The sequence below is a fragment of the Neodiprion pinetum genome, chromosome 3, assembly GCF_021155775.2.
Source record: "Neodiprion pinetum isolate iyNeoPine1 chromosome 3, iyNeoPine1.2, whole genome shotgun sequence".
NCBI lineage: Eukaryota > Metazoa > Arthropoda > Insecta > Hymenoptera > Diprionidae > Neodiprion > Neodiprion pinetum.
This window is the reverse complement of record NC_060234.1, coordinates 34,954,730-34,982,700: the sequence shown is the minus strand read 5'-3', so window position 1 is coordinate 34,982,700 and position 27,971 is coordinate 34,954,730. Positions and strand designations below refer to the sequence as shown.

The following is a 27,971-nucleotide window of genomic DNA, read 5'->3' as shown; positions in this document are numbered from 1 at the left end:
GTGACGCACGGAACGTTTAACAAGTAACAAATAAAACTACAGAGTAAAAAATAAAAATCCATAAAACTTTGAACCAACGGAATCCGTTCGTAGCAAGCTGCAATATCCTACGATAAATTCATTGAATTATTTGATCCTCCCTTTTTTTCCACAGTTTACGCGATAAGCGCTTTCCGCGCCACCACCCTTGAAGCTAGAGTTCGTTCAAACGCGAGGCTGCAGCTGGTGCTGAAACGATGTCGTCAGGACTCTGCAGGCAGGTCTCCAATGTTTTTCACGAGGCGGGTTTAAACACGCGGTGGACGATTTTACACCTGCAGGTAGTGTGCGCGAGGCACGTGCGTAATACACGTGAATACGCGCACGTATGCGGATAGATATCCTAGCTAGCTTTCGATGCAACGTCGTCGTTGGAAAGAAAATGTAACGACTTGGTAGCAGCAAACGTCCCGATAATTAGCAAAGTTCAGGGCGGATAGTCGGTGGAAGAAAAATTATTATTATTGTCAGGTATTACAAAGCGCAAAGTGTTTCTTTGTAATTCATTTAGCGCCGTCATATTATACATAATATGCAACGGTGTTACAACATTTATAGATACGCAGCGCACGTGTGACTAATAGTCACAAATCGTATAACCGTTTTTTTCCTGTACTCCGAAGATTATTTTTATCGACGTTTTATTCTAGTGTCGAGTTTTCCAGTACATTATGCCATAACATATAACCTATGAAATACTGTAGTCGATTTTTGATATGTCTATGAATAAAAAAGCACCGTAACTGTCACGTTATTTACAGAAAAGTTATTCGTACCGCATGTATTATACGGGAACATAATGAAGGGTACGAAAAGAATCTTTCGTTATAGATTATATTATAAGTATTATAAATGTGTGTAATGAGTATGCATATACGTATCGCCAATGACGTTGCCAATAAAGATAAATATTTATAGCATAATCGTACACTGTAGCAGTACGTTATACACTTTATATTATAATAGTATAGGTACAGTGTCGAGGTAGGACGTAGCGTTAAATATTTACGCACAGTAAAAGGCAGCGATGCATTGTTTTTTATATTAACTTTTCTCAAATTCTTTTACTTATCCTGCTCCTGCACAATTTATCACTATAATTATGTCACGTTTCGTGAAATAATGAAAAGCATGAATTTACTGGACCATAAATAATTTTGAAAAACACAAACCACCCTTGCTGACATCCACGTGAACAGGCAATAGGGATTCTGTAGTCGTCCAGGCTAATCGCGTACAACAATCATGACTATCTGCAACAACGGCGGCCAATCTTATGGTTAATTATTAATGCAATTCACGGAAGTCACTAGTTGTTTTCATCAGCGGCTCGTTAAGAAGTCAGAAAGAGAAGGGAGAGGTGGACAAATGCATTGCACCTGTAAACGAAGAAACCTATCAACCGTTACGAAAACATCACTTATATCTCGCAATCTTAGAGCCGCGTGGTGCGGTGTTGCAGGTTGCACGTTGCAGCGATATCGGGAAAAACAAGAGCCGACAAGACGTGCTTTTGATGCAAGCACGCGGTTTCTTATAACAACGACGCGACGTTTGAATCTCAAGCGGCCTTCGAGAGGCGAAACGATGCTAACAAAATGAAATAACGCGCATGCGGCAGTAAATTTCAGAATAACCGATACCTACTCGCATTGCGAATGCATGCCATTGCATGTTTCTGAACAGGTGTGCAATAACCCGTATGAGTTGAATTGCTCGAAGGAAAACAGTGCGGAGGATGTCAGCTGTTTGTGAGGCTGAAGTTAGTAACGTTATTGTAATGATTCACCTTTCGTAAAACCTGTAATTTTACGAATCTCTGAAATGCAGTAAATTATAACAAGGCAATGCGAGAATCCATATTTTTAAAAGTTAGCCGCTTCAAAGTCGCTAAAAATTTGCAAAATGGTAATTTTTTTCCCCAATGTTTTGTAACGCTAACGTAACTAACTTCAGCCTCATAGATGTTTAGGGCTCGTAATACGGTTCCAAAGTTTTACCTATCGCAGGATTTAGCAATGAATTTTTATAAAAATCATTCACGTAGTGATTTAGAGTGCGGTTCGTAATTAGCTACACATAGATAATAGACTTCTGTGGACAATCTTTTATCTCTTTTGCGCTACCGAAATCGTGGACAGCTCTGCCTCTGTCCTAGGGAGTTTTTACCACTGCCAGTTAGTTTCGGAACGCACCCTTCTTAGAGGATATTTTCCACATTAGTAACTGCGCATACTTTGTCACAAACTATGACTGTGTAAGTAAATACGGCCAAATCAGCAATTTCAGCCGACAGGTTATACATCTATCATTCGAAGGATATAATTGGGAAATAAATGCAAAAAGGAAAAGTATACGAATGGATGTTGTCATCTTGTGGACGAGCCATGTCCGTGTCTACGAGAATAGAAACAATCAATGAACGCAACGAAAAGGTTTGAATTTCGGAATGACGGTTATTTGGATACATAATAATTAGTCCCTGCGGTCACGTGCGCCATGTGCGAGGTTTTTTTTTTCTTTTCAGCTGGCGCGAGGGATAATCTCGAAAATAATTAATAAACCGAGTACCCATACGTCTCTAAATATACGTGTATGTCGGAAGTACGTGACTGCATTATATTCTTCATCACGAACGTGTTGGTGAAAAGAAATTAAAAAAAAAACAAAAAAAAAACAAAACAAAACACGTGACAATAATTAATCCCGGTAGAGTTACCTCCCGTTTAAGACAATCTCTTCTTTCTTTCTCTTTTATAAAGCTCCGAATGCAGGCCTACGCCCGGCCTTTACGCGTATACTATAATACAAATGAGAAAAAAATAGGTAGGTTATACGCGAGGCACCGCGTTAAGCGCGAAGCTTGTGATGCTTTTCTCGTTTTTATAAGTTGTTGACATTATTTTTTACACCATTACTTACATAGGTTTACAGTATGTGTTACATGTAGGTATTTTCTTTGTACTATGGTTAGTATGGCTGTGTGTATACCTCTCTATCGCGAAAGTGAAGTGACAGTCGGCGGTGGCGCAAAAACGATGCGCATACTCAATCAGCTTTCCAACGATTCCGCTCGATCAGCCGGAGTATTTTTGCAGCAGCAGGCCACTCGGAAGTATTAGGTTGTTTTTTGTTTGTTCTTGTTTTGTTTTTCTTTTGCTTTGTTTCTTTTTTTACGTGCATGTTCAAAATTAAAGCGTAACGACTGGAACATTCGAACGAACGAACGGCTTTTGGTTAGCTCAAAATTCATTCGCAATGTACGTAATACATGTCTACACATATGCGTGTACTTGGAAAGTTCAGAGGACAGCAAAAACTTCGCCGTTCCTTCCGCACTAGCTTAGTTTCCCCAAGTTTACATCGCGATTGTTCCATCCTCTTCTTTCACTTCTCTTTTTCTTGGTCCTCGTCGTCGTCCCGTTAGTCTTCTTTCACTAACTGTCACAACGCGATTCCCGGTGTCCCGCTAAAAATTTCATCCCCATAACGAACGTTCCATTAGTGCGTATATCGCATGTAGATATATTATCATACGCTGTATTCAAAATTGTACGATAGTACAATAACCCCGGCGAGACAGTCAAGTACGTGTAAAACCCTGTTTTATAGATTGCGGTTTTAATTCCCCTTTCCACGCGTTCCGTAAATCCGCGTCTGGTCCGTGATTAAAACATAAAACAACATCGCGTGAAGGAAGTGCGTGAAAAACCGTGTAAAGCGCGGGTCATCCAGCCGTTAGGACTCGCTCGCGGCGTTGGCAGGGTGGACATGCCTGAGTGTGCCTGTGTATGTAATCTTATTGTGGCGAGGGACCGCCGCGAGGCTAGTGCAGGGCCGACTCGACTCCGAAACCTACGTTACGACGTCCCAGCGGCGGCGGCGGCCCGCGAACCGAAGTAGTTCTTTATGGGTAGCAAGATGATGGGGGGGGAGTATTTGACCGTGTTTGACCGGGTATGAGTATGACGTTTATGAAAAAGAGGATGTCGTGATATTTGGCCCGAATAGCGAGAGAAGCCGAGGTAGGTGGCGAGAGGATGAAAAAAAAATTGTAACTGGGACGTAATATGTAGTAATTTCTGTGTAAGTCGCTACGCAACAAAGCGAGCAGCGAGCGCCGAGCGGGCTCGAACTGACAAAGCGAAACACGTTACGGTGCCGACGCACGGTACGCTAGCCAATGGAATATCGCGGCGCCATGACATCACGAGGCGCATGTCATCCCGGATTGGTCGAATCTATTATGGACCAGAAAACACGCCACGCAACCACCTATACACATGTTAATTAAATAGGCGATAGCCCGGGAGAGATAATAGGAGACGGAAGGTTTCCACAACGGGCGTGGTACGAATTATTTTTAAAAGGGATTTCATTGATACGGTAAATGGTAAAGGAGACTTACGAGAAATCGTATGTTGTTAACTCCTTTACAATAATATAGAACCACTGCAACTCACTTTCACGAGTCGAAATCACCACCAACTCCTTACGCGAACTAGAAATCTTGGCCCGGATATTTTCTCTGCTTATCGGCACCTCACTCCCGTTAAATATACACCGAACCGGGGTTAAACGCAAGGGTCGGTGACGTACGGTCAAGAAATATAATAAACGTACGGCGGGTTATAACCTAATCGATCTGGCGCGTGGCAGAAACATTTTACAAGTGCTACCACTGCGCATCAAACTGCCATGCTTGCTCGACCACGATTCACGTGTCTGGGATCCGCGTTATCGACCAATGGCAGCTTGCCCTGTGACGTCACGTAGCTCTATCGACCAATGAGCGCGTCCCATGTGACGCAGCAGCCCACTGGGCGTGTGAAGTGTCGCGGTGTTGTATTGCCATTTAGAAGTGCACGTCCTTTTATGAGCAGAATTTCACGCAACCTCCCGTCTCATTACGAATAAACTTTATTCACCGTTGATATTGAATCCTTCACCGGGCCCCTAGTCAACAAGCTTACCTGCTAGCGCGCCCAAGAACCGAGATTTTTTCGAAGAATAACACACAACACCTGACACCCGGCTTGCCCGGGCAAACACTCGATTCGGCGTCACCCACCTTTTGTCACGTTCCTTCTCTGTCACATGGATCGCCGGCGCGCGACGTTGTCAGATTTCCGCGCGGACCCCGAATCACTCAGTTTTGTTGTTTACGATTGCGTGCGCGCGCGCGCCCGCTCAAAATCCCATTTCCTTAGTTCATTTCGACTTTTTCTTTTCAAATATGTTTCACGAAGATGCTAAAACCCCTACTTCGAATCGATCAAACGTGTCACAATTCAAATTCACATTCCACGGTACAATAAATTACCGACAGGACAGGCACGAAAATAATGTCACAATGTCACCTACTTGGAAGTAAATGAAGCTTATCCCAATGTAAATACAGTTTGAAATCACTGCAAAAAATACTACTGACCATATTCAAGATCTCACAGTCAGTCATTAAATTAGTGATAGACTCTTGAGAATGAAACCTTGTAACAAATTTAGCAAACAATTGAGATGTTGCCAATTGTTGCGAAACAAAATAATCTCTTGGAATTTTGTATTATGTTGCAAATGGTTTCTCGATTGCTAACATACATTTTAATTTCTTATTGATAATTCGGAGCAAAGAACATACATGTAATAGCTGAAAAATTATTTACCAGAGGAATAGCTGGTAGTTAGATTCAGGTTTGACGATAGAAAATGGTGTAAGAATAGTGATGTTAAAAGCACTAGTGTAATGCTATGGACTAAAATTTCTTTACTATTAATTGATACAACGTTGAACAAGTTGTGACAAGTATATAGGAAAATTTTGTCTCCAAAAATATACAAATTATGAACACACACATGAGAATATTTATATATAAGTTTAGTCTAGAATGTCTTTGAAATACACCCTTTAAAAATAAATAATATAAACTAAGCGAACAGCAGTCGACACATAGGAAATTTATTGCAATACTTGCAACTCAAACAAAAGAAAGTAACATATCAAAAAACAAGACATATCCATTTGGGTAAACTATAACAGTAGTTTATGTGGTGAAAATTTGATTGGTACATAATATTAATCTTCAGTGAACCTTACAATCGATATAGATAGAATTTTAAACACAAAAGTTTGAGATAACCTTCTCAAATTAGAACCAATTTGGATGTACTGACTACTTTTGTTTCACAGTAGAATACGTATGAAAGCTTTTTTCCTTGTATATAAAGACAGGGAAAAATAATCCGGATATTTAGGTACTATTTACATTACAGCACCAGTATTTCTTACCAAAAAGTTGTAGACAAATTCATGAATAAAAGAATGTAACTATAACTGTTGCTTTCTACAGATTTAAACTCGTTTATGTTGAATAAGATTTTTTTTTTTATGTTTATTTGCAAGAATGTGAGATTTGACAATATTGTTTTGGAAAAATCTTCTGCTGTGCTTAAATATTAGTACCATGCGGAATTAATAGTGGTATTGTGCTAAGATATTGAAAGAGAGACGACCGCAAACGCCTTTGCTACTTTTTTTTTCAGATCATAATGCGTTTATGTTATGCCAAAATCATTTAGATTTAACAAGTTTTTATGCACACGTAACGAAATATCCAACTAAATAATAACAAAGCGAATCGCTATGATTCTAACTTACACTGAGTACCGGTTTCTGCACAAACACTGATAACCGAAGATTGGAAATTTAAATTAAAAAGTCATTCTTACTTCAAAATTGTCAAGTCTTGTAAGTCAAGATTTGGAGAAGAACCGACTTTTTCATTTCATTTCAAACAGTGCTATTTTATATTTCACATAGCTAAGAGTTCGTGTGTCATTGATTAAGACAATTTCGATGATTAGACATCATGAACAATCGAGTTTAATGGAGTATTAACTAAAATGCGACGAAGGAAGAAAAAAATAGGATACGAATTATAATATATTTAAAGGTAGAGAAAATTATACTATTGTAACACTTTCTTGGGCTTATCAAATAAAAGAATTGAACTAGGGATTTGTCTATGCAATTGGCAGCTATCTGCTGAGGTTCGTCACATAGAGATGTTTCAATTCAGTTTTTGGTGTATTCTCAAACAGCGCTGCTCGATTCTGGCCTTCACCTTTCTTTACCCAGTGACCATAAACTCTGAATGCACAGCCATCGATTACCTGTAAGAATTCTTAATAAGCCTAATGAGGCTAAATGGAAATTAAATTAAATCAATCTATGCTTCTGAGATTATAGTATTTCTTGTATGAATGTAAAAAAAAGTAACATATTGGTGAAAGCGTAGGGACAAGATTTTTATGTTCCACTGTTGCGTTTCAACAATGCTTCAATAACTTCAGAAATCCAAAATGTCCGTACAATAATTAATAGCAATAGCATACCTTTCTCAAAAGTTTGATTCTATAAGGATCGGTGCGAGCCACATTTGCAGACATGGTCTCAGGAGTAGTATGTAATCTTTTGATACGAACCACAGCTCTCACACATATAATTGCTAATTGGAATCTTTTCCGAGCATTGAACGATCTTGCTTTTAGTTCCTATTTAATAAAAAGATAAATTTATTTCTTATTGTTACTGAAAAATGTTACATCCACTAGCATGGTGTCCGTCAACTAGATGGTTAAACATTTCTTAAAAATTCCAGGATATTCATATCTAGTTGCTGAACACCATGCTTAACAATTTGTTATTCCAGCAAAAAAATGAAACATCTATTTCAAATCAAAAACATGAGTGTTAGTCCCATTTATTTAGGAATATGTTATGGCTGATTAATGGACATTTCAGCCTTTAATACGCTATAATAATACAACTAATATCTCAAATAACGTTTCAAAATGCGATTAATTCTCATCTCAATTTAGGAATGCAAAAAAAAAATGCATATCGCCAACCGGAATTGGAATCAATTAATTACTGTGATAACTGCAAGTATGCATACTGTAAACATGGCATTCACATGATGAAACTAGCAATAATAATTTTTTCCACCCATGTTGTTACTCCAGATTATTAAAATGCATCATTTAATTCATTCACTATTTAAGATAAAAGATTAAGTCTAGTGGAGTAAGGCTCTGGTCAAGCATCTCTAGACGCCAGGTTCGATTCTTGGCTCCGTCGTTAATTTTTCGAAATCATCAATTTTTCGAATTTACATTCTTTCAACAATATTCTTCTCGTACAAAAATGATTTGCACATCCGCATATCATTCGTTAGACGGCATTGCTTGTCTTACGTAGCTTCTCATCGGAAGCAAAGATTCAAAAGGGTAAATACAACATTTACACATTATAGTCCTCCTTATACACAGTGCTCGAATAGAAGAAACTTCTTATTTATAAAAGATTAAGATAGGATATGTACAGAAAACACAGAATGTTATTGTTCAGAATGAAAGGGTATGTGTAGAGATTCATCCATTGAATTTGTTCAACATTGGCTCTACAATACTCTATTTTGTAACACATATTCTACTTGTAGCAAACGTACTACAGGTGCGAGGGGATTCCACAAAATTTTTGACTAGCATGTTTTGTTTTTGTTTTGAGCTTCACAGTCACATTGGATGAAATTGCAACAAACGATGTTTTTGGAAACAATGAAATGAAAACCGTTAAATTCCCATGGGCATAAAGCAGAGACAAATATACTGAGCAAATCCTGCCTTGTCAGAGTACTCTGACTGAAAGCTGCATACATGATTTGAGGAGTAAAAATTTAAAGAATGATTAAAAATTAATAGATAATAGATAGTTAAATTAATATGATCAATTCAGTAATAGAATTCCATTAATTTTTGGAATACGTATGGTCCGGGTATACGACTCTCTAAGCTTTAATAGCCATCTTGGTATAGAATTGTTAGGGACTGCGCCCTTTGTTTTTATCATTTCTCGACCTGCTGAGAACTAATCACCATTGCAGAGTTGCGAATGACATTATGGGAAGCTGACGTGTGAAAAACGTTATTTTTTCTTTTTTTAAATTCTTTTATCTGTACAACACATCATTAGGATAAAGTAGCGGGTGTAAGAAGATTGAATTAATAGAAGCTCGACACATGCATTTGGACAATAACACATGTACTTAATTTTAGAAGCATTTGAAATCCGAAGATCAACGAATGACCTGTTAATAGTGATTAGTAAAATAAGTATAAAATAAGAAGCATGTATTGACAATGACATAGAACATAATAAAATGAGAAAAACATTTTACCAAAGCTAACTGGGATATCCGACTGAGACGTCGAGAGTTAGAGGATAGAGATCGTTTTAGAGGTGCAATGTCTTGATCCCATAACTGTAATAGCAAATATTTATCTTGTGATCTGAAGCCTAATACTATGATATGATACATTGGTAAGAACAACTTTCTCTGTGTGCACCTGTTGCAGAAAGAATAGAGATTACTATGCAGTTGGTTAAAGATTGGAAAAATTTACAAAGTGCATCGAGAAACGGCTTCAACAATCTAAACTGTAGTGTTCTTTGTTGAAAAAATTATACCAAATAAAGAGCTGAGTGAAATTGTGTAAAAAGCATAGAAGTAAATACAATGCAATGCAATTCAATGATAATAGAATTCAAATAATTAGAAAGAAAGATTAATTGCTATGTACAAATGTTGAAACTTTAGATATAGTCATGGTAATGCAATGTAGATTAGTAATTATACAATTTTTACATATGTACAATGAGATTGACTTCATCCTCATATATTGTATTAGCCATAGTATCGCAAATTGTGAGATAATTTTATTTGCTCTTTTCTTTCGTAACAGCGAAAACATTGTAGAAAATCTGCACCATATGCAGCATATGACATCATACTAATAAATTTATCGCGATTTGCGTAAATTGACAGTTTACATGCACCATAAAATCGTACTCCTTCATATACGAAAAAGATCTAAATGAAAAATCTTCAAATTTAAGTACAAATATTATATCAGCGGGATACTTTATCTCGTCAATCATTGCTTATTCAAAAATTTGGCTGAGCTCGTATAAGCTGTCTCAACAAAATATTACGCACGAAGGAGAAACGTTCGAAAGGGATAATGTTGTTCCTTCTCAGCCATTCTCCGTAAAATACATAATGAGAATATACTTCTGCTTGCAATAAACCTGAGCTTCAACATGTTGCAATGCCTCATCAAATCATCAAATGTGGTATCGAAAATCGAATTTTAATATGTACATAAGGTTCTTAAGCAAAAACATAAACGTACTCGAATAAATTTAAGACTTACCACTGTTTGGAAGAAAGAGTGCTCCAATGCATCTTTAATTGAAATCCTCTTCTTTGGATCAACAACAAGTAATTTTCGTATCAGATCTTTCGGAGCTTCTGAAACACAGAGAAATAAAAATATTTTAACCCTTTGAGGGGCACATTTAAAAAAAAAACAATCCTCAAAGTTACAGTGGTCCAAGGAATTTTTGGGGTCACTGATTACGAATCTAAGGTTGTATTTGCGAAATTTGAGATTGCAAATCTATGGTGGCAGACAAAATTTTAAAAAATCAACCGATTTATGCCAAATTTGATATGCGGGGTTTTTGGAGTCGCTGATTACGAACCTGACATCAGATTAGCTGCATTCATGATAGTAGATCCAAGATAGAGACTATTACTTTCAAAGTCCTAAATAAAAAATTGAATATGACGCTTATTCTCCCTCTCAGCGTGACCCACAACTAAGGGCGTGGACGTAGGAAGGAACTAGTTCTTTTATGGGTTTTTTTTTTAATTTTATTTGTTATTTTTTTTTTTGATTTCTCATTTTTATACTCAAATGAAAAAAACGCAAAAAAAAGACAAAGTTCTGTGCGACAATAGCTTTAGTTATAAGTAATCAAGATTTCATTTTTGATTGCCGGTTTGTATTCGCCACCTAGTGGTGGAATATAGAATCATTCACCATTTGCCTCATGTAAAATTATATTATTTACGTACTCAGCGCAACGTAAAACATGGGTATGTCAAATTTGATTATTTGGTTATTGGGTTTTGGGGTTATACAAAATTCAGAATTTTTTTATGAAACAACCGGCGTGTCAGAAAAATATACATAATAGTTCTAAGCATAGAAAAGATTAATAAAAATTTTCAGAACTCTAACTCTATCCGTTTACCAATAGCCGATTTTTTCCGGAAGAAATTGATTTTTTTTTAATTGATTGTTTATAAGAATCGAAAAAAAAAAAATGAGTCAGTTGGCCTCATTTTTCATAATGGTTACATTATTTAGGAAACTAAGAATCTAAAAAATGCCAGTACAGTTAGTCGAGGTTAAAGCCACGAAACATCGAAGAAATAAAAAATAAACGAAAATAAAATGTATACTTCCCACTGCCCATCAAAGGGTTAACTGAAGCATGGAGAAATAAAATGTTAATACCACAGGGTGAAGAGGTCATGATTTTGTCATTCATAATCAGATCAACCTTTCAGCAGTAGTGGATTTTAGACAACATGTGGAATAACGAGTACTAGACTTTATTTTCATGGTTTTACTTTGCTATGGATTTTGGCCAACAGTCAAAGCTTACCTGTTATATCAGTCCATTCTGGAGATGTAAATGAGTATTTTCCTTCCATTATATTTCTAAGCATAATCATTTGCTTTCTATGCCAAAATGGTGGGCAACCAACCAGCAGGGTAAACATGATCACGCCACAAGCCCAACTGTGAAAAACAAAACCATTCTATTATTTCATTGTGTTGCATTAACAAATTGATATTTGAATGGAATAATTAAGCTTTCAAGTAATTTGAGAAAGGTAGTAGATAGAATACTGACATGTCAACTTCATACTCGTAGCCCTCAGCATTCTCGAACATGTTACACTTCAATACTTCTGGTGCAAGATATCCAGGTGTGCCGCATAGATCTGGAATGAGAATTGCCTGTGTGAGTGATAGGAAGATTGGAAATTTTCGTGAATGTAAAGTTACTATAAGTTTGTAAAAATTTACTCACCAAACAATTTTTCACCTGGTTTTAAGCATCTTGCAAACCCAAAGTCTGTTATTTTTACGTTTAAATTATCATCTAATAATATATTTTCAGGTTTCAGATCCCTGTGAACTATACTCTGGTTATGAATGTGCTGTACACCCTCTAGCACCTGCCGCATAATATACCGTGTTTTTTTTTCAGAAAGCGTTACAACCGATGTGAGGTAGTCAAAAAGTTCCCCATTCTTGCACAGCTCAAAAATGAGGAAAATGAAAGTACTTGATTCGAAAACGTCGTGTAGTTCAACTGAAAAGTAACATAGAAAATCCTTTAATTTACTATTGTATTTGATTTTACACTTATTATCATTACTTAATAGTAGCAACATACTTTTAAATAAATGGTGTATATAAAATATGACGAATTGATTAATGATATTGCCAAATTTCATAATTCATTTTTATATTTTGTTGCGTTAACTGGCCCAATTAGTGCCAATGACTACTCCAATTTCAGGTTTGTTTACCAGTGCTAATACACGGGATGGATCGAGAGTAGTTATTTCATATCATGCGCTATTATTGAGTAGCTTCATTGCTTATTAATTCAAGGTCCTGAATTTTATTTATGATCTATTGCTAGCATATAATACCATTTACTTGCATTCATAGCAGATTCATCAACTTACAATTAGCAATAGAATATTATGTACAAAACTATGAAACTAGGATATCAGTTTTGATTCAACTACTTCATGAAAACTTACTAATATACGAGTGGCCAGCTACTCTGCGAAGAATGTGTATCTCTTGGATGGTTGCATCCTTCATAGTGTGGTCGTCAGCACCATCATTTGGCTCATTGCTAATGTCAATAATTTTTGCTGCATATTGTACCCCAGTTTCTTTTTCTATGCATCTTCTTACAGTAGATGAAATCCCTCTACATAAACAAAATGTTGAACGATTTATCAGCTGTTTATTATATTACTTTAGATTTAAGACTGCTACCTTTCATTAATTGAAAACGAAACCCAATTTCTAGCTATCAAATAATTTAGATATATTGCTTGTAAGTTGAAAAGCTCATTGTCTGAAATTAGACAAGATTTCAATATTATGCTTGCAGATCTATATTTTTTCATATAGATTTGTGTTGCACATATCATTTTATTATATCTTTTTCGCTGCTTTTGTATTTTTCTGGTCACAATACAAAGAAATAATTAAATATAGTTCCTCAGTGTCAAAGAAAGGGATTGCGAATTTCGTACATTACCTGACTTACATTTTTCGATGAGCTTTGAGTCTGTAAAAAGGCTAAGCATGTTATAAGACTTTTTAACGAATACTGCAACTTCATTCAGGGGTCCGATTAAATATGCTTGGATCTCTTTGAACTTGATGTTTTCTGTTCTTTAATAAACCCTCCAGAAATAGTTGGAAAAAGTGGAGGATAAAATAGGTGCAGAGATAATCATTCATAAAAATGTGCGCAGATTCCTTGTGAAAATACACAACTAGTGATGTATAAATTGTTGACAAATCTGTTGCGAAAAGATTTTTCTAATCAAGATGTAGAAAGTCCACGATTTAAGAAAGTCAATTTTTGCTTCTCCTTTTAATACGATTGACGGTCGATAAAAAAAGATTAAAGAGGATAAGCGTCAGAATTTTGTGGAGTTTATCAGAACACCCTGTATATTTAATATGCGGTTGTACCGGACTGAGCATAATTGAATTTCAAAAATAGTTTTTAACTACGAACAAACAGTTGCAACGACATTAGAATGCGTTACCTCATTGCATCGAACCGTGAACTTGTCAACAAGACATAAAGGATTGGCGATAAAACACAAATTACGTTACATAAGTTCGAGGCATTCGAGGTTATGTTACGCTGTGCAATGTTATGATATATCGTAAATGTGCAGCCCTTTGTTGTCCGCACGTTAAAACTGGTAGCGGAGACGGAGTTATCAACATAATTATGAGAATTGTTGATAGAAAAGTCAATGAAATACGAGAATGAAATCAGCGAGTGTGTATCATGAAATACATGTAATTGGCGCAACAGCGTGTCATGAAATTAAAAATAAACACTAACCTTCCCAAAATTTCTTTCGGCTCGTATTTAGCGTAGAAGCCCTTAGCTGCGTCCTTGTCTGGCAAAAGATCATCAGCTTCGTCTTTTGCCATCTTTCCAACAATCATCAGCTGGTCAAGTCGCTTGAAAATCTCGCTAATGATTCATAATTAATATCAATTACGACGTTGCAACAACTCAAACACACTCTATTTACAACTATTTGCCTCTCAGTCTCCCCACGTTTCACCTCGTCTGCATGTATGTATAAACATACCGCGCGGTGTGTCGAGAGGGTCGAAAGGTGGTCGAGAGACAACTGATCCATCCATGTTCAATTGCGCAGTCGCGGTGAGTCACGAGGCCTATTTGCTTCAAATTGGGTATTTGCATGATTTTTATATTTCTTAACTTTTAATGTTTTTCGATTCTATAAATTTTTTTAGAATTTTTGAAAAAAAAATATTTTGTTTTTGTTTATAAATATTTAAATAATTTAATAAATAAAAGTGGTCCTAAATCACATAAGAGTCACGTGACATAAAACGGAATGTGATTGGTTTGACGTCATTGTGCTGCTACTGGCGCGTTTATTTGAATCCACAAAGAGTAATGTACAATATTTTCTAGCGCTAAAAAAATTTTAAGTAAGTTTTTTAAACTTTAAGTTTGATACATTGTATAATTAATGTCAGACTTCGGTGAAAATAATTAAAATAGAAATCAATTTTTGTGTGGTGTTTTTTTTTTTTAACTCACACGGATAATTGTGTGGAGGTTATGATCACGTCAATGTTATTATACTAAGAATGTTAAGCAAGCATTAGTTTGAGTATTTTCACAAGTTGGTACTATACACCAACAAAAATCGTTTTTTAATGACATATTAAATAATTTAATAACTTTAGTTTATAATAAACAGCACTATCAGACGTTCTTTTCATCAATCACAACACAGAGCAACAGCTGATTACACGTACGGCGTGCTTACAGGAGAACTTGGCGCTAAAAATTTCAAAAAAATTCAGCATTGTGACGTCACATACGCGAGATGGAGCTACTTATTCATTTAAATATTGCCTTTTTTTTATTTATTAAATTATTTAAACACTTATAAACAAAAACAAAATATTTTTTTTCAAAAATTCTAAAAAAATTTATAGAATCGAAAAACATCAAAAGTTAAGAAATATAAAAATCATGCAAATACCCAATTGCCTACAATATTTCAATGAACTCGAACCACTCACTCGAAGGCAATTGCCAATTTATAAGCAGAATTATTACGATCAGTTAAAATTGTACCGAATAAGTTGTACTGCCTATGAACTGTACATCAATATATAATATACATACACGCATACACTGAAATCCTTTGAATATTCCCTGTCAACTTGTGGCGATCTTGAAAAAAGATTTTTGGGTAATCCAATATCCGAAATTTCACAGGCGTTATCGGTAGTATGGGTTTTATGGCCATGTCTCACAATCAGGAAGAATTTACGATCAGTTTACTGAATTTCATGTATTTTTGCCAATTTCGTTCCATTTTTTTCGAACTAATTGATCATCTTAAGTACGATTAATTCAGATAGTGAAATCTAAAATTTATCGCAGGAAATGTCGCTTTACCGAATTTAAACGCAGCATTCGGAATTTTTTTTGGACAATATTCAAGATTTTCGAAAAAATTGAGATTTTTCACAATAAATGACAAATGTTCAATACATTCGAATTCTACATTCAATACACAAGTACTATCATCAAAGAATATAAGACATGCGCTTAAGTTACACTAATCACCAATTGTGAGCTGATACTACAGAAAAATACTTCAGCATATATCACACCTATAGCCCAACACAGATACGTTGATTCGTAATTGTAATGTTCAGTTCTTAAACAAACTGTTGTAAACTAGCAAATTGAATGTTCGTATCATACAACAGTACAGACCGTGAGCATACAATCATGGGATATGGGTGCTATACGGATTGTTTGATCGATAACAAAACTCCTTGGAAACGACTTCAAGTATGAAAAGTGACTATCAACCTACTGTAGATCTCAAAGTCCTTTGGTTATCTATCCACATTTCTTGAGTTTCTGCGAGTTATAAGAAATTACTCGTATTAAATCTTTCGTCAAAAAGATATGAGCTTTTACGTATTCAGCCAAAAATTAAATTCTATCGTATATTCAGCAATTACACGATTTATTGATTAAATGCCAAAAGTTTCTACCGATGACGTTGCAAAGTAAACAGAGATCCTACACATTATCGTAAAACATCTCAAAATCCACAACTACCTCGTACCTTTAACCAAATATGTATCCTAGTTTATTCAAAAAATTCGAATCAACAGAAAAATATAATGATGCATTAAAGGGCGATAACACATCATCTTCAACATCCTCATCAAGTATTCCATCCACAACCACCAGTGAAGGTAAAAAAAGATATATAAAAAAATGCGACAAAATAAAAAACTGAGGGAAATTGCATTTGGTTTAGGTGATGTCATTGCTAATTGAGTTCAAGTAATGGGAAAAATAAATAAATAATAACATTTGTGTACATGTGTCAGATTTAACTCAGTTTAAATATTATATTTCCAGGTTCACTCTTGGCACCAGAGCCTGCTCAAGAAACTAAAACTTGTACTACCACCAAAGTTCCTAATTGTAGTTCAAACTCAAAGATATCATCTCCACCTTACTCCTCATTCAATGTAACCACGAGTCCTCAAAATGTGGACTCATCACCCTCAAAATCATGTGGTATGTACTCTAAAAGACTTCCAGATAGACTTCAGCGTCTACAAGATGAAAAAAAGTGTCCGGAACTATCTATCGAAGCATTTTTCGACTTTATGCGTACTGCTTATCAAGTTAATGATAGTTTCGAAGAGCTGGCAACCACATTGTCTGCGAAAAGTGAAATTGATTGGCCAAAATTGGCAAAAACAGATCTAATTTCACAAACACCAGTAGAGTTCGACGAAAGTGATCAAATTACAGAATTGAGTAACGATTCTCCTGGTCTGAATATTAGGGATGATAAAAGTACAGTCACTAATGAAATAAGAAACACTGAATCTACGAAGCTAGATAACGAAAAGGTAATTGTTACTGAAAGCACTGCTAAAGTACCAACTAGTAAAAACGAGCATCAAGAATCAAATATGAATGCACAGACAAAATATCGCAGGCTTAGCTTAAGTAAGCATCATCATTTACAAAAATCACAGGCGGCATCAGTGTGTGAAGAACAACTAACGGACGAAAAATCTCGTACCCAAGAAAAGAAAGAACTACAAAAAGAAGTGAAAAAAATTGAAACATATGAGCAACAAAATCAAACTCTTTGTACACCTATGAAAAAGATTAAAATACCTACAGTTGAAACATTTTTAGAACACAAAGAGCAGTTACTTGCAAAAATTATGAAAAGAAAATTAGGCGATATTTTGCACGAAGGAGTTCTGGATTCAGTATTGCCATACATGCTTCCTAAGCCAGCATTATCTCAGCCTGTAATAAAAAAATCTATTACTAATACAGATGTAAAGAAAACTGCAGGATCAGCAATTAACATCGACAATCGATTAACACCAGCCGTTAAAGAAAAGGATAAAGAGAAACATAAGTATCGAAGAAAATCTTTCGAGTAAGCATGACTTTGTTGAATGAGAAAATTTTAAAATTATGTATGATATTCACACAGTTTAGATTGAATTATGACTTATTAACAACTTTCTGCTCACTTTACAATAAGTAAATGTCGGATGTGTGGTGGTTTTCAGTAATGAAGTGGAAATCCATGTCTGCGATGAAGCTAAAAACATCAAAAAAGACTTCAGATGTCCACAAAAATTGTTAGTCCAGAAGATGTGCTACTTTGCAGACGTAACTGCTGGTCAAAAACTCGAAGAGATGGATATATCTGTCCATTGCGATATTGTCATTTTTGATTGGCTTATGCGTTGGGTTAAAAAAGACATCATCAAAAAATCCGAATGGCCTGTTTTTGAAGCGAATAATGTTATTCCGATTATGGTGTCTGCATCATTTCTTCAGATGGAACCACTTCTTGAAGATTGTTTAGCGTATTGTCACAACAACATGTCTGAAGTTTTAAAAACATCAGCTATATTAACATGCTTGAATGACAATCTTCTGACAAGGTATATATTTTATTAAATATAAATATAAAAATTGGCGTTTTGGATATTCAGAATTTGGTAAGGTTATTTTGTAATTCTTTATAATAGATAATACGTATCCGATAACACGATCTTTTATAATGCTCATTTTCATCATTCACGAGTACCTTTAACGAAGAATTGTTAAACCTACCAAAAATCATTTCTCTTCATACCTCTTTCACAAACAATTGAATTCAGAATTCAATGATTACTTGAAGTAAAGTATAGTGATGATTTTTTGGAGTATTTTTAATTTTAATCGAAGATAATTCTCAGCATGTTTGAAACTGACCATCAACAATAATAAAAGGTTTCATTGAAGATTCATTTTAAAGTTGATTTAGAAAAATTAGGTGATGTGTTGTGACAGCTATCAAAAAGGGTGAAATTTTTGTATCAGTATTTCACAGGGTTTCTAGAATATCAAAATTTTCTTTAAAGGTATGTAATACAAATGATTACTAAATGAAGAACTAATAACTTGCAGACTAGCGGCACGTTTCACCAACGTGGATGTTGAATCATTGAAAGACAAGAAGGATAAGGTGCAAAGCAGGATCTTCTGCAAATTAATAGTCTCATTAGCCGATAGTACCCCTGACAATAAGCGTGGACACTATAGTTCTTTAGCAACATTATTCAAATGTGGCAAGTGCGGGAAAAATGTGGTCAGATCAATATCTGACTCTGTACCTTGCATTCCAAGTGCTATGAGACTCGATACTAAAGGAGATATTCACAGTATGCATACCAGGTATGACTGATCAGTAATTATGAATTTGATTCTAGAGTTCTCATTGATTTTTAAAACTACACTTAATATTCACTACTAACATTGTATTCAATAAATTTTCCTTATCAAAACAGCACTTTTGAAAGCAATAAATTGTAAATCGTAAATTTCCAAAACTGGATCTTATTTGTTTGTCATTATCTCTTTGTTGACTGTTTTTAGAAATGGATAAGCATTTGAAGATTGAATATTATCTTTAAAAATACTTGCTATTGCAGGGATATGTCATGGACGTTAAATGACTACATTGTGACACTTCGCTCGGAACTGCGATCTTGGAGAAAGGTCTACTGGCGTTTATGGGGTGACTGTCACTTTCTTTTCTGCAGACAATGCAGAACATACTTCCCAATTCATCAAATGGACTGGTGTTGTTATCACCCGGAGATTCCACAATTCTTTGCCAATGAACAGCAAAGATCCTCCCCGTTTCCACTTGGTAGATATCCATGTTGCAGTCAAAGAGCTTACAGGTTTGAGACACTGCCGAATCAAGAGGGCTGCCGGTTTAAGGTATAACAGTAGTCTATCATACCTATCAATTCATAAAAACATATCGATAATTCAGTTGATTCAAATTTTTTATAAATTAATTCCACCATGATCAGAACTACTTTCGCTCCTTTGTAGGTGAAACACTCAATTTTCCCAGCTCAATATTTTTCGTCTGATATGAGTTAATTTCTAAATCAAGTGTAATGAAATAAGTCAAAAGTACATTAATTACATTTGGCAGGAGCATATTCCAGCTGCGACATCTGATACAGATGAAAATATTCTCAACATCTTTTCGTCACACCGAGATGTGATAGTGTTAGAACCCCCACAGCTGTTTTTCCCAGAAAAAATAACAAGACTGGTTGCCAGAGATCCAAATTTGGAGCCTGGGAAATTGGCCTGCAAGGAGATCATGTGGTGGGATGGAATCGAGCTCGTACCACCAAGATCAAAACTAGGGCTCTTAGGTAAAGTTCAGAAGACCAGTGAAAATTGACTTGAAACGAGTAAGAGGTTCTCTCACACATGTTTTTAGTCCATCGAAAGAGTTGTACATCAAGAAGGTGTGAAACTGCAACTTCAATAATTACGTTATTGTTCAGGAAAAATCTGGGGTGGTTCCGGGCTTCGACAAGCCTGCCAAGCACCGGATGTAATGAAATCATCTCGTAAAATGCGAAGACAGGCATCGGGAGTGACAGATACTTCGTCTCCAGGTTCTTCGATTGCAGGTAGTGACGATGATGATGGGGGAACAGCCGGTGGCGATAGCAGTGCTGACGATGATACCGATAACAGTGAAGAATCTCACGCATGGCCACCGCTCAGGCAGGTCAGGAAATTTAAACGGAAAACGAGATATTACGCTGCAAAAAGGTAGTTGAATTGTTATTAAAAATTATTATGTTGATTGAACTTTACGTAGAAATAGTACTTACGTAGAAACTCCTCATATAATCTTATACAATACAGAAGCGATGGTGGCCGATCATGGAGTTCTAATTTGACAGTAAGATATAATCAAGATAATCAACGAGACTTCGAGGAACGAGCAGCAATACAAATGGCTGCCTTGCTCACAAAAAGAACATCTGCAGAATGTGGAATTCATCCTCGAACACATACTCATAATAGGCAACAAACTCACATCTGGAGTCAGACACAACCAATAGGTAACCAGTATTTTCAAGCTAAGATGATCACCCTGTAAATGGATTCAGAATAATTCAAATAACTGTTCTACATTTTACAGGTGGAACATATGTCAAATTAGAAGCTGAATTTCGAGAGCAGTTAGCTCAGACATACAAGTGCAAAAATTCATCACAAGCAAAAGGATCTGCACGCGTGAAGTCCTCGAAAGTGCTACAGTAAAATTGTATGAGATGTCACATTTTGTCACATAATAATTGTGAGTGTAGGTATTTTGTTCCTAACATTATGTCAAGTGTCCAGTGTAATCGAACTATTCATTACTGAGAATATCTGTTGAATTGCTCGTGGTATGTCCATACACTGCGAGAAATGTAAAGACTTCTGTGATCATTTTCTTTTTGACAAAGTTTTAAGGAGATAAAAAGAAACAGGATAATTTGGTCGAAATAATTTTGGAAAAAAACGGTTGCGTAAGTAGTCCATGAAGTTTACTTTTTAAAGAACGAAAATATGTCAGAAAAGTGTATAAACATTTCATATAAATAAGTACAAAATTAAACATTTATTTAGCGATATCGATTAATATCTATTAAAAAAACAACATGAAACACAAAGAGGTATGGCGTGACACAGTCACAACAAAAAAATCGAAAATTAATTCTTCGACCATAAAAAAGGTACTTAAGTCATATTTTTTTGAACATTGTTAGATTGAAAATCCAGTTTTCATATCTTCTCACTTTCATAACTGATCTCTAACATCATTTGATAGCCTAGATTATCCATTTCTTTTCTTCTTATCTGTGATATTTTTCTTTGGCATCAGGTCGCTTCGGTCCAATAAATCATCAAGTTCTTTATGCGTGTAGACTGTAAGGAAAAAAAAAATTAAAGCAATAGAATTTAGGCCAGCTGTTACATTTTTATTGACGCTATAGCTTAATTGGAAACAAAAGGCTATAAAAAACAAAATTTCACTAAAACTTGCAGGTATTGTAAAAAAGATACACTAATTCTCTAGTTTGAAGCATGTTGAAATGATCAACTGATTTCTGAGCGAATTAATTTAACACGTATTATTAATACAAGTAACATTTGATCTCTATCACAATATTGAAGAGGGATAACATTTGAGAGTATATTCAAGACTCAGCAAAGTGAACTATAAAAGTAACTCACCATCATTTTCTGCATGTACAATTTGATTTTCATTAGATTCTAAAAGTTTTTTAAGCTGTACAAGTGTGTCACGATTGTTCAAGGACAAACTTAGACCTGCTTTAGAGATGACCATCTTTTCTAGTTTGCGTTTTGCTTCACCACGGTTAATAATTGTTTCATCGATTGTTCCTTTAGTGCATAACTTGTATACAACAACAGGTCGTGTTTGACCAATTCTATGACAACGTGCCATGGCTTGTATATCAGCCTGAGGGTTCTGTAAAATTTAGATGTGTTTATTATTTGTCTATTACACATGGTTGTTACAAACTTTATAAGCGGATATTTAACCTAAGAGTACTTAAAAGTAAACTGTTGAAAATTTTATGGCATTAGTAGAGATTGTACAATGAAACTGGCAATTTGCAATTATACTGAATTCGGTTAATGATAATCTGCATTTTCTTGGAGCTACGAGCTTGGGAAAATGAGTTTCCTATGGATTTCAGAAATATTTTCTACGTCTTATGTGAAACAAAACGTTAGGTCAAGTAAATTTTCCTGTGAAATTTAAGCTGTATCAATATATAACCGTTATACAAATGTAATCTTAGCCAGCTTGAGAATTAAGGGGAAATTTCTACGTCACACCTAAATTTCAGTGTCCACTCAAGATTATTACCAACTTCCAGGGATTCAGAATGAATATATGCAGGTATAGTGTTTTATTGTTAATCACGTTTGCCGTAAGGTTTATTCTGTATGATGTCACTTTTTGAACAGTACAGATGTGCACAAGATGTTACCAAGTGGTATTACTTTATCAAGATGTTATTGACTGTTTGTTTAAATACATGTTATTACTGAATATATGTTTATTGTAAGTAAATATCTTACCCAATCGGAATCATACATGATAACTGTATCAGCAGCAGCCAAATTTAATCCCACTCCTCCAGCTCTAGTGGATATAAGGAATAGGAATACGTCTGGATCAGAGTTGAATAATTTAATATTTTCCTTTCGATCCTCTATTTTGAAACTTCCGTCCAACCGTACGTATCTGTAATCTCTCAGTTCCAGATAATCTTCCAACATGTCCAAAATCATGGTCATTGTGGAAAACAATAAAACTTTATGCCCTTGAGATTTAAGCTTCGCCAGCATTGCATCCAGAACCAACAGCTTTCCAGAGTTTTTAATTATTTCATCATCAATTCGTGGCAAACCAACGCTATTTAATGGACAGTGAACCAAGTATGGATGGTTCACTATTTTTTTGTATACTACAGCTAAAAAATAATAGTACAGAATTTTAGAGGTTTTTCGGAATTTAATGATTCGACTTTACTCCAAAATTAATACGGAACATGCTACCTACAAGTCGGCCAAATTAAAAATGTACATCTAAAATTTTAGGAATAAATAACTTTCGTTAATGCATGAACACAAATTTTTCAAGGTTACATTTGAAATTAATTTTGTTATTTTTCTACTACTACAAATTTTAACGATAAAGATCTTTCGAAAAGTGTTTTTGGTTAATTCTATCTTACCTCTATTTTGCCATTGAATCCGGATTAAAAATTCTTGGTTCCTTTCATTGACATCTGCGTATTTTTTCCACATTGAAAGTGCATTGCTCTGTATTTCTACATCTTTCTTCCAGCCATCATCACCTCCATTACTGGACGGAGTTGAGGCACGTGACGAAGACAAGTCACTCATGGAATCATCTTTGTAATCAGAAGTACCTGATTTGAGCCTACAACGCCGTTGTTGTCTTTTTCCATTTAGATCAGGGATTATAAGATTTTCAGGTTCCAGTTTGGCCATAGTTTGAATATCGCGGCTCAATACTGCTTTGTATAAACTATGTTGCAGTTCAGTAAGCGGTGCATAGACAATGACTTCTTTTTTTAGGGGGATATCCAAACAAACATCAGATTTCACGCGGCGAAGCATAAACGGTTTCAATATCTCCCTTAAACTCATCAAAACCTGCTTGTCAGCTTCTTGCTGGAGGATCCTTTTGGTACCTTCAGCATCTTGTAGTTCTTTAGCATCGAACCAGGATTCAAATACTGCTAGGTCATTGAAAATTTCTGGCAACAAGAAATTCAACAAAGACCATAACTCTGACAAGTTATTTTGAAGTGGTGTACCAGTTAGCAGAAGTCGATTCATGGATTTGCATTTCTTCAGGACCCTGAGTAAAACAAACCAGATAAATGACAAGAAGAGAAATCTTGGATTTCAAAAAAAAATTTGATATAATTTCAAATTTTGAGTAAACTTGAAATGTTTTTTTGGTCGACCCCACTTTTCATGAAGAAAATTAGTATTAAAAGCCATGTGCATATCGCGCAACATCTCTCTTGGTTTCCTTTGCAGTTTATTTATTTATGGATTTACAAGTAGTATGCTATAATAGGCCAATGACAATTATAGCAACAATCTATTTGAAAAGACATTATATGCAAGTTAGAACCACTTACTGTAGTAGTTGGCATTTGTAGTTTTTAACTCTGTGACCTTCGTCAATGATGATGTACCTCCATTGCTGACGTTTTAATAAATTTTCCTCTTGCATAGGTACTTCAAAGGTAGTCAAAACCACTGGTTGTGTTTTGTATCCATCAATATCAAAGTTTTTCTGTTGGATCGACCGGTAATGTTTTGTCCTCTCTTCTGGAGGTCCGTGTAACAAAACAACAGGGATTTTTGGAGCAAAGTTTTCAAACTCCATTAACCAATTTGGAATAGTAGAAAGTGGTGCAATTATCAAGTAAGGTCCTGGTATTTTCTTTTCTATCAAGTGGCAAATCAACGCAATAACTTGAATAGTCTTTCCAAGACCCATCTCATCTGCCAATATACCATTTACACCATTCTCGTACAGCACACAAAGCCATTTTAAACCTTCGATCTGATAGTCACGCAATGTGCCGACAAAATATTTCAACTGTACAGACTCAACATGTTGGTCCTTGTCTGGATAATCTGTTTTTGCTATGTTTCCGTCTGTTTCCATCATTAGTTCATTTGCTATTTCTTTTTGACTGAGATTCATTTTTTGTCTTTCTTCTTCTTTATTCTTGACCTGTAGGTATATCAAATTAGCAAATCTTGGAGAAAAAAAATATGCTAGTATAATACGTGGCATGAAAATTGCTCTACCATTTTTGGAGAAGTAAACGAAGACAAACAATTATAATACATATTCAAGCGAGAAACCAACAGGTCTTTAATAATAATTGACTATTACGTGATTATTACAGTTAAAGTTCCATCTTTATCATATTTACAACCTTGATTGATTGAAAAATTATAACAAAACTTTCAGACAAATTACACAATTTTATTAATTTCATTGGAAAACCTAATTTTACATCACATGTATCACCTTGAGAGCATTTTTGTATTTTATGGTAATGTATATCGATAAATTCCACTTATGTACTATCTAAAAGTTACTAGTGATGAAATGCACAGGGTTGACTCTTGATATTTTGAAAAAAATTTATTGGTTGGGGTTATAGGATACAATACACACTGCGCAAACAATCCATACAAATAAAAAGCGATGGTGAATACGCACATGTACAGGACAAGAGGAGCTATAAGAATAGTGCTTCTGGGAACACTCACATCTTTCGCAGTCACATATTCCCTTATGTCATAATCTTGATTTAGTTTCTGAGCCTTCTTAGTAATTTTTTTTGGTGGTGAGTTCTCATCGCTTACTTTGGGCTTACGTTTATTTCCTGGTTTCTTTGATTCCTGTTTTAAAGACTGATCAATCTTTTGAACCAGATACTTCGAATAAAACTGGCTACGATCGAGCAAATGCATCAAACGTTTGTAGCGAAATTCCACAACTTCTTTTTCATACTGCTCGGCAGCTAAGCGTTTATTTTCTGTCTCAATCTCTAGGGTTCTTTTACGCTTTCCCTTCGTAGATTCTTTATAGTCAATCTTAAATGGTCCATTATTAATTTTGACATCATCAGCAATTTTGCTTATTGCCAATGTTTCGTCCTTTGTAACACTTGTGGCTTCTAAAGATATTCAAAATAATGAAAATATTGAGGGATTAATGAGAGTAAAAGCTTGTGGAAAAATATATTTCAAAGTGAATTTTTGAACAATGGAAATGAGTGGAGAATTTTAACATCTACCAATGTGTGTAGAAGCAAATTTAAGTTTTATTTCTAAGGCGAAAACAAGAGTAGATTATTTTTGGCCAAAAATTATATTAATCGGTACACTACAAAGTCTTTGAATGTACGAGACATTGAGATGGAAGATAAAACTAGAAAATTTAAAAATTAATAAAGGGTCAGGCGAGAGAATTTTTGTTAAACATTATTTGGATGCAAGTAATAATTTTCTGCTTTCAGATTTATCCTCATTATTCATTTAAGAGGTAACAGTGATAGTTAAAGACTAGTAATAAACTAGCAATATAGGAGAAAGTAAATATAAGCAGTTACACATTTCGCATGTGTAAACAGACAAATAGAAGTCAAAGAGGATTACTCTATCCACCAGCTTAGAGAGTAAACTTAACTGACAAATAGAGCCCGTATCTACTAGAAATATCGTAGCAATGGGTATTCCCATAAAAAAAAATTTGCGATTTCATATAAACACCTGCCTTTAACGAGTTCGCCAAAAATTCGTGTGATATGGAAGAAAAACTGCAAGCCATTTAAAAATGGTTTATACATGACTAGAGATTTAAATTTAATAACCCTGAAAATTCACACGGCTCACATCTAAAAGTATGCAAAACTACCGCAATTTTGTCTGTCCCTTCTGTTTATCACTGACGACACTCAACTGTTGTTCGCCGTTCATTAATTCTATACCCATGCCATGTCGTGCTTTAATTGCCATAAGGTAGAAAAACGTGTACAATACCTGCGGAAGCTACGGATCCTGAAATGCTAGCAAATCCAGAATCGTCAGCAGCTCCGACATATTCAAGATTTTCAGCAATGTCTTGCAGCTTTGTACTATGTAACTTGGCACTCATATTGACTTCACATCAAACAACAAACGAGAAATAATTTACCTGACAAAATATACGATAAATTGCAAACACACTCCACGAGGTCTACATAACAAGTGAGGCCAAGTCCACTGCCTGAACCGCCTGAACTCTTGCCGGCACTCGCGATGATGTTATGCGGCCGGACACGATTCCCGCCAAATGTTGCGTCGTACGCTAAGCACAAAGAACCCAGTGATGTCACTTTGAAGTAATTTCGGTAACGTACTAGCCAATCAGAACACTGCATCCACCAGGTCCGAACACTGAACTATTCGAACAGCGGAATGCGCGTTCTGTCTACCGAGTGAAGTAGTTGATACGGGGGTGAACTATCTCTGTCGGTATCACTTATGGTATGCCTATAGGATAGAGTTCAGGAGGTAGATTCATCACTCGAGGACATTCGTGGTAAGAATGTGGTTGTCGGATGTTTCCGTCATTTCAAAAGATGGTGTAATTTTACACATAAATACCTGTTTTGGCTATCCCACCCAAGGACATCAACTATTTCTTTCAATCTTTTTTTTAGCACCATTAGCTTGATGATAGGGTAGAGATTAACCCGGAAGTTTGTTCACGTAAAATAATTCACAAAAAAAAGAAACGGCCTTCTAACTGCAATCAGAAATCAACAGTGATTGATTTGAAGATACAGGGTGCTAGGGGGCTCGGCAATTTGGAATTCGTTACAGGTTTCAAGTATACGATTAGTTTCCTTTTTTTCCAAAAGTTTCGGGACATTTCTATGAAATACCCGAAGACTTACAGATAGTCTAATCTACTAGACGCTCTGAAAATGCCGAAATCATCTTAACTAATAAGGTTTCTTTATATGTAAATTGGGACTTGGCTATCCTAATGTTGCATCAACACATTGCTGTCAACTGTTGAAAACACTCTATCAATAAATCGTTTCCAACATTTGATTAAATTGACTTGGTGATAATACTGTTAATTGTAATAAGTTTTTCATGTTCTCTAATAAGA

The 27,971-nt window shown here is 35.4% G+C and overlaps 4 protein-coding genes across 7 annotated transcripts in view; 1 reads left to right on the top strand and 3 right to left on the bottom strand.

Annotated features, from left to right (window-relative positions):
- The window catches only part of LOC124214431 (uncharacterized), a 93,652-nt gene extending 88,667 nt beyond the window's left edge, over positions 1-4,985 (bottom strand). Inside the window, exon 1 of the mRNA XM_069134393.1 lies at positions 4,448-4,985. The gene's annotated coding sequence lies outside the window, so the exon portion shown is untranslated. The remainder of the gene's footprint in view (positions 1-4,447) is intronic.
- A 795-nt stretch (positions 4,986-5,780) lies between these two features.
- On the bottom strand, positions 5,781-14,435 carry PhKgamma (phosphorylase kinase gamma). 4 transcript variants are annotated; one of them, XM_046616042.2, is made up of 9 exons: positions 14,132-14,433; positions 12,792-12,967; positions 12,047-12,331; positions 11,867-11,957; positions 11,615-11,751; positions 10,312-10,409; positions 9,276-9,359; positions 7,432-7,590; positions 5,781-7,209 (listed from the first exon to the last, which is right to left on the bottom strand). In XM_046616042.2, the coding sequence occupies exons 1-9, from the start codon at positions 14,236-14,238 to the stop codon at positions 7,075-7,077; spliced, it is 1,272 nt and encodes a 423-aa protein (XP_046471998.1). In that variant the 5' UTR covers positions 14,239-14,433; the 3' UTR covers positions 5,781-7,074. The 4 variants fall into 4 exon arrangements, with proteins under 4 accessions (XP_046471998.1, XP_068990329.1, XP_046471999.1 ...); XM_069134228.1 differs by lacking the exon at positions 14,132-14,433 and adding an exon at positions 13,304-14,095; XM_046616043.2 differs by lacking the exon at positions 9,276-9,359 and having other exon boundaries at positions 14,132-14,431.
- Positions 14,432-22,174, top strand: LOC124214430 (SANT and BTB domain regulator of class switch recombination). Its single transcript, XM_046616699.2, has 10 exons — positions 14,432-14,461; positions 16,500-16,560; positions 16,730-17,780; positions 17,917-18,297; positions 18,806-19,072; positions 19,330-19,624; positions 19,848-20,076; positions 20,212-20,485; positions 20,582-20,781; positions 20,862-22,174. The coding sequence occupies exons 1-10, from the start codon at positions 14,441-14,443 to the stop codon at positions 20,981-20,983; spliced, it is 2,901 nt and encodes a 966-aa protein (XP_046472655.1). The 5' UTR covers positions 14,432-14,440; the 3' UTR covers positions 20,984-22,174.
- On the bottom strand, positions 21,367-27,292 carry LOC124214068 (lymphoid-specific helicase). The gene is made up of 7 exons (XM_046616041.2): positions 26,852-27,292; positions 25,577-25,986; positions 24,424-25,028; positions 23,482-24,134; positions 22,823-23,217; positions 21,944-22,202; positions 21,367-21,634 (listed from the first exon to the last, which is right to left on the bottom strand). Exons 1-7 carry the CDS (start codon positions 26,964-26,966, stop codon positions 21,543-21,545), a joined length of 2,529 nt encoding a protein of 842 aa, XP_046471997.1. The 5' UTR covers positions 26,967-27,292; the 3' UTR covers positions 21,367-21,542.
- Between the last annotated feature and the right edge of the window lie 679 nt (positions 27,293-27,971).